General features: G+C 53.6%; 1 protein-coding gene across 1 annotated transcript in view; it reads left to right on the forward strand.

The window, feature by feature from the left end:
- uba6 (ubiquitin like modifier activating enzyme 6) overlaps window positions 1-12,448 on the forward strand; it is a 148,186-nt gene that overhangs the window by 126,587 nt on the left and 9,151 nt on the right. Inside the window, exon 30 of the mRNA XM_078431305.1 lies at window positions 9,273-9,400. Coding sequence (XP_078287431.1) covers window positions 9,273-9,400 — 128 coding nt within the window. The remainder of the gene's footprint in view (window positions 1-9,272; window positions 9,401-12,448) is intronic.

A 12,448-nucleotide genomic window follows, 5' to 3' on the forward strand; every position in this document is an offset into this window, starting at 1 on the left:
TCCTAACTTGACACCATTCAGATAATACTCTGCCTTCCTATTCTTACCACCAAAGTGGATAACCTCACACTTATCCATATTAAACTGCATCTGCCATGCATCCGCCCACTCACACAACCTGTCCAAGTCACCCTGCAACCTCATAGCAGACTCCTTCTTCAGACTCAAAGATAAATTTGAGGGTGGGGGGGGGTCATGGAGGAGAGGAAACGTCTTCAGTTTCTTCCCTCCACCTGTACCTTTCAGGCTGAAGAAATGTTACCTATTCCTTTTGTCCAGAGATGTTGCCCGATTCTCTGTAAAGATCTTGCCGTGGTTTGACTTCCCAAAGTGCAACACCTCGCTGTGGTGTCAGGCGATGATGTTGCCGAGTTTGACAGTGACCACATCAACACATGCTGTAGGGTGAACTCACATGGTTTATTCTATTTACGGTGGTAGGACAGTCCAGGACACATGACGTTGGCAATCTCAGCCTTGTCCCAGCAGCTTAGTCATAAGCTCATCAGTGATGGGAATAGAATTAGGCCGTTTGGCCCATCAAGTCTACTCCACCATTCAATCATGGCTGATCTATCTCTCCCTTCTAACCCCATTCTCCTGCATTCTGCCCATAACCCCCGACACCTGTACTAATCAAGAATCTTATTTCTATCTCTGCCTCAAAAATATCTACTGACTTGGCCTCCACAGCCTTCTGTGGCAAAGAATTCAACAGATTCACCACCCTCTGACAAAAGAAATTTCTCTTCCTCTCCTTCTTAAAAGAACGTCCTTTGATTTTAAGGGTAAGACTTCCAGTCTTAGACTCTCGCACCAGTGGAAACATCCTCTCCACATCCAGGCCTTTCACTATTCTGTACGTTTCAATGTGGTCCCCAATGAGCCCTGATCTTCAAAGAAGGAGACACGGCATTTTCAGGCTTCTTCCTGCAGTTCGTCCTTGCCTCGAGAGGAGTGGCTGATGGTACAGGTTTCTTCCTTGTAGCTTAGCTTTTGGCCTGTAGAGACGACACTGGCAATTTCTGCATTATCCTGGCGGCCAGTCTTTGCCTGTGTGTGCATGCATGTGTGTGTGGGAATGTGTGTGTGCGCTCGCGTGTGCGTGCGTTGCTTGCGTGTGTGTGGGAGAGTGCGTGTGTGTGCGCGTGTGTGTGGGAGAGTGTGCATGTGTGGGGGAGTGTGTGTGTGTGCGCTTGCTTGTGTGCGTGCGTGCGTGTGTGTGTGTGTGCGTGCGTGTGTGCGTGCGTGGGGGAGTGCGTGCGTGTGCGTGCTTGTGTGGGGGAGTGCGTGTGCGTGTGTGTGCATGCGTGTGTGTGTGGGAGTGTCTGTGCATGGGGGAGTGTGCGTGTGTGCGTGCGTGTGTGCGTGCGTGTGTGCGTGTGTGCGTGCGTGCGTGCGTGCATGTGTGTGCGTGTGCGTGTGCGTGTGTGCGTGCGTATGCGTGTGTGCGTGCGTGCGTGCGTGCGTGCGTGTGTGCGTGCGTGCGTGTGCGTGTGCGTGGGGGAGTGTGTGTGCATGTGTGTGTGTGGGAGTGTCTGTGTGTGTGTGGGGGAGTGTGTGTGTGTGCGTTCCCTCGTTGTCTAGGGGATGAAGAGGTTCTGGCTTCTCAGGCCTGCCCCAGCCATGCAGTTTTAGCCTCGGGTACAAACTCTGGCTGTCTAGGGGTTCTTTCCTGCAGCCCAGTGTTCACCACATGTCCTGGGCCTCCTCCAGTGTCAGAGTGAGGCCCAGCGCAAATTGGAGGAACAGCACCTCATATTTCGCTTGGGCAGCTTGCAGCCCAGCGGTATGAACATTGACTTCTCTAACTTCAGATAGTTCCTCTGTCCCTCTCTTCCCCTCACCCTTCCCAGTTCTCCCACTGTCTTCCTGTCTCCAACCGCATCCTATCTTTGTCCCGCCCCCTCCCTGACATCAGTCTGAAGAAGGGTCTCGACTCGAAACGTCACCTATCCATGTTCTCCAGAGATGCTGCCTGACCCGCTGAGTTACTCCAGCGTTTTGTGTCTACCTTCGATTTGTACCAGCATCTGCAGTTTTTGTTTGCTACACATGGTGGCGCTGGTGGCCTTGGGTCTGTCCCAGTGGCCCAGTCTTCCTCCTACCTGTGACAGAGGAACACAGCTCGGATGGAGGAAGCCCACTCCCTCTCCCTTCCTCGCTCTCTTCTTTCTCTCTTCTTCTTTTAGACTTTAGAGATACAGTGTGGAAGCAGACCATCCGGCCCACTAAGGCCGTACCAACCAATGTTCACCCCTACATACTGGGGGCAATTTTACAACTTACTGAAGCCAATTGACCTACTGAGCTGTATGTCTTTGGAGTGCATGAGGAAACCAGAGCACCGGTCCACCCCCTCCTCCCCTCCCCCCTCCTTCCCTCCCCTCCCCTCCCCCCTCCTTCCCTCCCCTCCCCTCCCCCCTCCTTCCCACTCCTTCCCTCCACCCTCCTTCCCTCCCAACCTTCTTCCCTCCCCCTTCTTCCCTCCCCCTCCTTCTCTCCCCTCCCCTTCTTCCCTCCCCCCCTTCTTCCCACCCCCCCTTCTTCCCTCCCCCTCCTTCCTTCCCTCCCCTTCCATCGCTTCCCTTCCCTCCCCTCCCCCTCCTTTCCCCTCCCCTCTCCTTCCACCTCCACTACCCCCTCCTTCCACCTCCTCCCCCTTCTTCCCTCCCCTCCTTCCACCTCCCCTCCCCCTCCTTCCCCCTCCCCTCCCCCCTCCTTCCCCCTCCCCTCCCCCCTCCTTCCACCTCCCCTCCCCCCTCCTTCCACCTCCCCTCCCCCCTCCTTCCCCCTCCCCTCCCCTCCTTCCATCTCCCCTCCTTCCACCTCCCCCCTCCACCTCCCTTCCCCCACCTCCCCTCCCCATCCTTCCACCTCCCCTCCCCCTCCTTCCTCCTCCCCTCCCTCTCCTTCCTTCCCCCCTCCCTTCCCCCCTCCCTCCACCTCCCCTCCCCCCTCAGCCAGGAGACCTGCAGTTTCTCCTTTAAACCCTGACCCCAGTGGCCTAAATCTGACATGTGCTGCCTGCTCCTAATAATAGAATTCTGGTCACTTGCCCAAGCTCAGTTGTGGAGTATGGATGGGCACTCTGAGCTCCGCTGGCTGCAACATGTTCTTTTTGATATTATTTCTCCGTCTTCGCCTGGAATTGCAGTGGTGCAAAGTGAATAGTAAGATCTTCCATGTTTTCTCCAGAGGGGAAAATAACGATTATGGCCAATGAATTAATTGTGGGAAATGCCACAGACAATTTAGACACAGAATTTCTCATGAATAGCAATGTTGCTTTGACCAGAAAATCAATATTGCTGATATTGGCTGTGTGATGTTGGCTGCATTTCAGTGATACATCTCTCTTCCTTTTCATTGTGCAATGTGCAAAGGGATCTTCCGAGTCCACCTAAATGGCACTTTATTAATTAAATGAGTACAGTGCTCCCTCACTCGCTTTGAGGAATGTTTACCTAGTATTTTAGAGTGATGGAATAGTATAACAACAGCAACAAGCAGTCCATTTATTTATAATCATTTATAATATTTATTTTTATAATACTACTAGACCAAGTGGGTCCAAATCTCTCCTCCCCCCCCTCCCCTCTCCCCCCATCCCCCCTCCTCCCCCCTCCCCCTCCATCCTCTCCCCTCCCTCCCCCCTTCCCAACACTCCATCCCCCTCAACCCCCCCTTATCCTCCCCCCCGCCTCCCTCCACTCTCCTCCCTCCCTCCTCCCCCCTCCCCTCCCTCCCCCCCTCCTCCCTCCCCTCCTCCTCCCCCCCTCCCCCCTCCTCCCCCCCTCCCCCCTCCTCCCCCCCCTCCTCCTCCCCCCCCTCCTCCTCCTCCCCCCCTCCTCCTCCTCCTCCCCCCCTCCTCCTCCCCCCCTCCTCCTCCCCCCCCTCCTCCTCCCCCCCCTCCTCCTCCCCCCCCCTCCTCCTCCCCCCCCCCTCCTCCTCCTATTATTATTATTATTATTAGTCCCAGTAGCCCATTGTACCTATTTACATTAGTGCCATTTACCTTAACTGCAACAACCCACAGGCTACACTGCATCTCATCTACCAAATTAGCGTAAGCACTGCCCTGCAGCATAAATAAACCCTTGCTGCAAGGATCTTCATCTGCTTCTGGTTCATGTGTTTTAGTCCCAGAAGCAGTCCCACTGATCCAAGTATCCAAACACCTCCCTCCTGCAACGCCCATTGAACCTTGCGACGTTTTGACCTATCGTCCTATTTCTCGACTGAAAAACTCATGGAAAAGGGAGTAATCCAGAGATTACAACCTTCAACTCCTGCTCTTCAAACTTCTACCCAACTGACTAAATCCACTTTGATAAATCCCTCGTTTCGCCTATATCTCTATTTGTTGACATACATCGCATCCTCTAGTTGTCTCCCTGTCTCTGTCTCCCTGTCTCTGTCTCCCTGTCTCTGTCTCTCTGTCTCTGTCTCCCTGCCTCTGTCTCCCTGTCTCTGTCTCCCTGCCTCTGTCTCCCTGCCTCTGTCTCCCTGTCTCTGTCTCCCTGTCTCTGTCTCCCTGTCTCCCTGTCTCTGTCTCCCTGTCTCTGTCTCCCTGTCTCTGTCTCCCTGTCTCTGTCTCCCTGCCTCTGTCTCCCTGCCTCTGTCTCCCTGTCTCTGTCTCCCTGTCTCTGTCTCCCTGTCTCCGTGTCTCTGTCTCTCTGTCTCCCTGTCTCCCTGTCTCTGTCTCCCTGTCTCTGTCTCTCTGTCTCCCTGTCTCCCTGTCTCTGTCTCTCTGTCTCTGTCTCCTTGTCTCTCTGTCTCCCTGTCTCCCTGTCTCCCTGTCTCTGTCTCCCTGTCTCTGTCTCCCTGTCCCTGTCTCCCTGTCTTTCTGTCTCCCTGTCTCTGTCTCCCTGTCTCTCTGTCTCCCTGTCTCTGTCTCCCTGTCCCTGTCTCCCTGTCTCTCTGTCTCCCTGTCTCTGTCTCCCTGTCTCTGTCTCCCTGTCTCTGTCTCCCTGTCTCCCTGTCTCCCTGTCTCTCTGTCTCCCTGTCTCTCTGTCTCCCTGTCTCCCTGTCTCTCTGTCTCTGTCTCTCTGTCTCCCTGTCTCTGTCTCCCTGTCTCTGTCTCCCTGTCTCTGTCTCCCTGTCTGTCTCCCTGCCTCTGTCTCCCTGTCTCTGTCTCCCTGTCTCCCTGTCTCTGTCTCCCTGTCTCTGTCTCCCTGTCTCTGTCTCCCTGTCTCTGTCTCCCTGTCTCTGTCTCCCTGTCTCTGTCTCCCTGTCTCTGTCTCCCTGTCTCCCTGTCTCTCTGTCTCCCTGTCTCTGTCTCCCTGTCTCTGTCTCCCTGTCTCCCTGTCTCCCTGTCTCTCTGTCTCCCTGTCTCCCTGTCTCCCTGTCTCTGTCTCCCTGTCTCTGTCTCCCTGTCTCTGTCTCCCTGTCTCTGTCTCCCTGTCTCTGTCTCCCTGTCTCCCTGTCTCTGTCTCCCTGTCTCTGTCTCCCTGTCTCTGTCTCCCTGTCTCTGTCTCCCTGTCTCTGTCTCCCTGTCTCCCTGTCTCCCTGTCTCTGTCTCCCTGTCTCTGTCTCCCTGTCTCTGTCTCCCTGTCTCCCTGTCTCTGTCTCCCTGTCTCCCTGTCTCCCTGTCTCCCTGTCTCCCTGTCTCCCTGTCTCTGTCTCCCTGTCTCTGTCTCCCTGTCTCTGTCTCCCTGTCTCCCTGTCTCTCTGTCTCCCTGTCTCTGTCTCCCTGTCTCCCTGTCTCTCTGTCTCCCTGTCTCCCTGTCTCTGTCTCCCTGTCTCTGTCTCCCTGTCTCTGTCTCTCTGTCTCCCTGTCTCCCTGTCTCTGTCTCCCTGTCTCTGTCTCCCTGTCTCTGTCTCCCTGTCTCTGTCTCCCTGTCTCTGTCTCCCTGTCTCCCTGTCTCTCTGTCTCCCTGTCTCCCTGTCTCTGTCTCCCTGTCTCTGTCTCCCTGTCTCTGTCTCCCTGTCTCTGTCTCCCTGTCTCTGTCTCCCTGTCTCTGTCTCCCTGTCTCCCTGTCTCTCTGTCTCCCTGTCTCCCTGTCTCTGTCTCCCTGTCTCTGTCTCCCTGTCTCTGTCTCCCTGTCTCTCTGTCTCCCTGTCTCTGTCTCCCTGTCTCTGTCTCCCTGTCTCTGTCTCCCTGTCTCTCTGTCTCCCTCCCTGTCTCTGTCTCCCTGTCTCTGTCTCCCTGTCTCTGTCTCCCTGTCTCCCTGTCTCTGTCTCCCTGTCTCTGTCTCCCTGTCTCTGTCTCCCTGTCTCTGTCTCCCTGTCTCTGTCTCCCTGTCTCTGTCTCCCTGTCTCCCTGTCTCTCTGTCTCCCTGTCTCCCTGTCTCTGTCTCCCTGTCTCTGTCTCCCTGTCTCTGTCTCCCTGTCTCTGTCTCCCTGTCTCTGTCTCCCTGTCTCTGTCTCCCTGTCTCCCTGTCTCTGTCTCCCTGTCTCTGTCTCCCTGTCTCTGTCTCCCTGTCTCTGTCTCCCTGCCTCTGTCTCCCTGCCTCTGTCTCCCTGTCTCTGTCTCCCTGTCTCTGTCTCCCTGTCTCTGTCTCCCTGTCTCCGTGTCTCTGTCTCTCTGTCTCCCTGTCTCCCTGTCTCTGTCTCCCTGTCTCTGTCTCTCTGTCTCCCTGTCTCCCTGTCTCTGTCTCTCTGTCTCTGTCTCCTTGTCTCTCTGTCTCCCTGTCTCCCTGTCTCCCTGTCTCTGTCTCCCTGTCTCTGTCTCCCTGTCCCTGTCTCCCTGTCTTTCTGTCTCCCTGTCTCTGTCTCCCTGTCTCTCTGTCTCCCTGTCTCTGTCTCCCTGTCCCTGTCTCCCTGTCTCCCTGTCTCTCTGTCTCCCTGTCTCTGTCTCCCTGTCTCTGTCTCCCTGTCTCTGTCTCCCTGTCTCCCTGTCTCCCTGTCTCTCTGTCTCCCTGTCTCTCTGTCTCCCTGTCTCCCTGTCTCTCTGTCTCTGTCTCTCTGTCTCCCTGTCTCTGTCTCCCTGTCTCTGTCTCCCTGTCTCTGTCTCCCTGTCTGTCTCCCTGCCTCTGTCTCCCTGTCTCTGTCTCCCTGTCTCCCTGTCTCTGTCTCCCTGTCTCTGTCTCCCTGTCTCTGTCTCCCTGTCTCTGTCTCCCTGTCTCTGTCTCCCTGTCTCTGTCTCCCTGTCTCTGTCTCCCTGTCTCCCTGTCTCTCTGTCTCCCTGTCTCTGTCTCCCTGTCTCTGTCTCCCTGTCTCCCTGTCTCCCTGTCTCTCTGTCTCCCTGTCTCCCTGTCTCCCTGTCTCTGTCTCCCTGTCTCTGTCTCCCTGTCTCTGTCTCCCTGTCTCTGTCTCCCTGTCTCTGTCTCCCTGTCTCCCTGTCTCTGTCTCCCTGTCTCTGTCTCCCTGTCTCTGTCTCCCTGTCTCTGTCTCCCTGTCTCTGTCTCCCTGTCTCCCTGTCTCCCTGTCTCTGTCTCCCTGTCTCTGTCTCCCTCTCTCTGTCTCCCTGTCTCCCTGTCTCCCTGTCTCTGTCTCCCTGTCTCCCTGTCTCCCTGTCTCCCTGTCTCCCTGTCTCCCTGTCTCTGTCTCCCTGTCTCTGTCTCCCTGTCTCTGTCTCCCTGTCTCCCTGTCTCTCTGTCTCCCTGTCTCTGTCTCCCTGTCTCCCTGTCTCTCTGTCTCCCTGTCTCCCTGTCTCTGTCTCCCTGTCTCTGTCTCCCTGTCTCTGTCTCTCTGTCTCCCTGTCTCCCTGTCTCTGTCTCCCTGTCTCTGTCTCCCTGTCTCTGTCTCCCTGTCTCTGTCTCCCTGTCTCTGTCTCCCTGTCTCCCTGTCTCTCTGTCTCCCTGTCTCCCTGTCTCTGTCTCCCTGTCTCTGTCTCCCTGTCTCTGTCTCCCTGTCTCTGTCTCCCTGTCTCTGTCTCCCTGTCTCTGTCTCCCTGTCTCCCTGTCTCTCTGTCTCCCTGTCTCCCTGTCTCTGTCTCCCTGTCTCTGTCTCCCTGTCTCTGTCTCCCTGTCTCTCTGTCTCCCTGTCTCTGTCTCCCTGTCTCTGTCTCCCTGTCTCCCTGTCTCTCTGTCTCCCTGTCTCTGTCTCCCTGTCTCTGTCTCCCTGTCTCCCTGTCTCCCTGTCTCTCTGTCTCCCTGTCTCCCTGTCTCCCTGTCTCTGTCTCCCTGTCTCTGTCTCCCTGTCTCTGTCTCCCTGTCTCTGTCTCCCTGTCTCTGTCTCCCTGTCTCCCTGTCTCTGTCTCCCTGTCTCTGTCTCCCTGTCTCTGTCTCCCTGTCTCTGTCTCCCTGTCTCTGTCTCCCTGTCTCCCTGTCTCCCTGTCTCTGTCTCCCTGTCTCTGTCTCCCTCTCTCTGTCTCCCTGTCTCCCTGTCTCCCTGTCTCTGTCTCCCTGTCTCCCTGTCTCCCTGTCTCCCTGTCTCCCTGTCTCTGTCTCCCTGTCTCTGTCTCCCTGTCTCTGTCTCCCTGTCTCCCTGTCTCTCTGTCTCCCTGTCTCTGTCTCCCTGTCTCCCTGTCTCTCTGTCTCCCTGTCTCCCTGTCTCTGTCTCCCTGTCTCTGTCTCCCTGTCTCTGTCTCTCTGTCTCCCTGTCTCCCTGTCTCTGTCTCCCTGTCTCTGTCTCCCTGTCTCTGTCTCCCTGTCTCTGTCTCCCTGTCTCTGTCTCCCTGTCTCCCTGTCTCTCTGTCTCCCTGTCTCCCTGTCTCTGTCTCCCTGTCTCTGTCTCCCTGTCTCTGTCTCCCTGTCTCTGTCTCCCTGTCTCTGTCTCCCTGTCTCTGTCTCCCTGTCTCCCTGTCTCTCTGTCTCCCTGTCTCCCTGTCTCTGTCTCCCTGTCTCTGTCTCCCTGTCTCTGTCTCCCTGTCTCTGTCTCCCTGTCTCTGTCTCCCTGTCTCCCTGTCTCTCTGTCTCCCTGTCTCCCTGTCTCTGTCTCCCTGTCTCTGTCTCCCTGTCTCTGTCTCCCTGTCTCTGTCTCCCTGTCTCTGTCTCCCTGTCTCTGTCTCCCTGTCTCTGTCTCCCTGTCTCTGTCTCCGTCTCTCTGTCTCCCTGTCTCTGTCTCCCTGTCTCCCTGTCTCTCTGTCTCCCTCCCTTTCTCTGTCTCCCTGTCTCTGTCTCCGTCTCTCTGTCTCCCTGTCTCTGTCTCCCTGTCTCCCTGTCTCTCTGTCTCCCTCCCTTTCTCTGTCTCCCTGTCTCTGTCTCCCTGTCTCCCTGTCTCTGTCTCCCTGTCTCCCTGTCTCTGTCTCCCTGTCTCCCTGTCTCTGTCTCCCTGTATCCCTCCCTCTCCCTCTCTCTCCTCTTCTGGCCATCCTGCAAAGAAAGTCTGCAAACAAAGTATGAATGAAGAAAGAGGGTGAAATTGTTTTTGTCTTTTCTCTCCAGGTTGCTCTGGAGTTAATCAAGCTTGTTGGAGACCACCCATTTGAAGCATATAGAAATTGTTTCTTTAACCTGGCTATTCCCATCATAGTATTTACTGAGCCTGCTGCTGTGAAGAAGACGCAAATAAGGTAAAGAAACCCTGCGCCTGATACAAACTGTGATAGAATTTTATCTTGTAAATAACAATGAATATAAAGCTGAAATATTTTCATGCTGCCAGAAGCAACTTTTTTGGTGCAATATTCACTCCATGAATCGAGTGCCCATGGGAGATAAAGGTTCATCCTTTGGGGCTTATATTCATACTAAACTAATCATTGTCAATGAATGGTAGGACAGATGCATTGTGAAACGTTTGGTTATTCTGTGTGGGTTTAGTTTACGATACGATACGGTAAAACGTTATTCATCCCCGGTGGTGAATTGGTCTGCCGAGAGTCTCAACACACGAGGCACACGAGAGCTTGAAACTAAAGTTGAAAACAAAGAGAAAAAGGGCAAGCGTCTGTTGTCTGGCTGCCGTGTGCACAGCGCCGACCAAAGTGAACAAACAAACTCAGACTTATCCCCAGAGCAGAGGATTCAAAACTACAGTGCCCCCCTTTGTTCTCCCACCGTCCCTCACGACGGTCCCCCCACCCATTGTCTTCCCCTCCCCCTCCCCTCATGCTCATCGACAACGAGGCCCCACCGCCGGCCGCCAAGGCTCACGTTGCTGCCGAGTCTCCCGCTGCCGCCACCGAGGCTCCGATCGCCGCCACCGCTGAGGCCTCCATTGCTGCCTCCGCTGAGGCTCCTTCGGCCCAGGCAGGCCTCGTCACCCGGCTTCACCCCTGGGAGGCCTGTAGGGGCGGGGCGGGCCTACTCCGAGGGCGTTCCGGTCTTCGGTTGTCGTCCTGGTCGTTGGGCGGGTCTATCAGGCCCGCGAGGCTCCTCGGGACACTCCCCAATGTCCCACTTATTCCAGCTAGCACTCAGTTAAAATTAATCCGGCCTTCCTACCAAATTGAATAATCGCCGTCCGCCCACTTTACACATAACCTTCATCTCTTTCTTCAACTTCTTTCTCCCAGTTTACACTCCCAGATTTTCAGGTGAGATTACACAAAAATAGATATATCTAACTGGAATTTAAGTTCAGAACTGGTATTAGTGTCACGGAACGGTAAAATCGTATAGCATGGAAACAGGCCATTTGGCACCCTTCTGTAGTTATAGAAACATAGAAAGTAGGTGCAGGAGTAGGCCATTCGGCCCTTCGAGCCTGCACCGCAATTCAATATGATCATGGCTGATCATCCAACTCAGTATCCCGTACCTGCCTTCTCTCCATACCCCCTGATCCCTTTAGCCACAAGGGCCACATCTAACTCCCTCTTAAATATAGCCAATGAACTGGCCTCAACTACCCTCTGTGGCAGAGAATTCCACAGATTCACCACTCTCTGTGTGAAAAAAACGTTCTCATCTCGGTCCTAAAAGACTTCCTTAAACTTCCTTAAACTGTGACCCCTTGTTCTGGACTTCCCCAACATCGGGAACAATCTTCCTGCATCTAGCCTGTCCAACCCCTTAAGAATTTTGTAAGTTTCTATAAGATCCCCCCTCAATCTTCTAAATTCCAGCGAGTACAAGCCGAGTCTATCCAGTCTTTCTTCATATGAAAGTCCTGCCATCCCAGGAATCAATCTGGTGAACCTTCTCTGTACTCCCTCTATGGCAAGAATGTCTTGTCATATCCCAGCGCCCAGCAGATCTTTCTATGCCAAGGCAATTATAGTACTCACAGGGGCACTTCTTAAATGGTGGCGGTAACAAGTATTTTCTCAGGCGTCTATCTGCTTGCCATTCTCTGTGAAGGAACATCCCCTTTTCTCTTCTCCACTTCACCTAAATCTGTGACCTCTGGATTGATCACATCGCTGATGCAGGGAAGGATTCCTGCGGTCTACTCTACCTTTGCGTTCAACATTTTCTCTTACCTTCCTCCACTCCTGGAAATCTTTTGTAGCTTCTCCTCATAACTGAATTCCATCCCAGGCAACATCCTAGTGAAGAAAAAAACAAACTGCAGGTGCTGATTAAAATCGGAGGGAGGCACAAAATGCTGGAGTAACTCAGCGGATCAGGCAGCATCTTGGGAGAGAAGGAATGGGTGACGTTTCGGGTCGAGACCCTTCTTCAGAAGCCTGGCCCGCTGAGTTACTCCAGCATTTTGTGTCTAACATTCCTAGTGAATCTCCTTTGCCTCCTTCTCCAGCATTTTCACATCCTTCCTGTTGTACACTGACCAGAACTGCACATAGTACTCCAGTTGAGGTCCTTTTGGAAGCCATTTAGGCACAAGAAACCAAAAGCAAGAACAACCATGAGATCACTTCGGTCTCCTATGACCAAGTACGTTTTGGATCCAGTTTATCAATTTGCCCTAAATCCCTGGGTCCTAACCGTTTGAGCCATTCTCCCAATTGTAAAATTTTCAAAGGCTAGACTAAAATCCACGTGTATCACATCACATCAACTGGTCTGCCCTCATCGATACACCTTGTAACATCTTCAAAGGTGTGGGTCGAAGGACTGTATGACTGTACGTGACTCTGAAACATTTCCAAAAATTACTTTTACCTGACCTGAAGTATATAAACTTATAAACTATGAACCTGTTGGGTAGGCAGTCAGAATCGTATTCCCAGGGTGCAAATATCTATATACTAAAACTCTCGTTTGTTTGTTTGGTTGCTTGTTCCTGAACTTCAGCCAAAACGGTGCACGATAGCGTGACAATTTTAGGCCCACCTTACTCACCGTCGTCCCTTTGGTGCTAACGGAAGAAGTTTCATTGAAATCGGTGTTATATTTTTAAAAGTTATTCACATTTTAAAGTTTAAATCTATCTCCTAGGGAGGGAGGGGGGAGGATAAGGGGGGTTGAGGGGGATGGAGTGGGGGGAGGAGAGGGTGCTGCACCAATGCAGGAGAGGTTTGGGCCCAACGGGTCCACTTGGTCTAGTCAAAGTCTAGAGTGCATAGCTTTAAGATGAGAGGGGCAAAGTTTATAGGAGATGTGCTGGAAGATTTTTTTTTTGCACAGAAAGTTGTAGGTGCTTGGAACAGACTGGTGGTGGAGGCAGACACGATAATGACATTCAAGAAGCTTTTTGATGTCATTTGGACAGG

This window comes from Rhinoraja longicauda, chromosome 3 (genome assembly GCF_053455715.1).
Source record: "Rhinoraja longicauda isolate Sanriku21f chromosome 3, sRhiLon1.1, whole genome shotgun sequence".
NCBI lineage: Eukaryota > Metazoa > Chordata > Chondrichthyes > Rajiformes > Arhynchobatidae > Rhinoraja > Rhinoraja longicauda.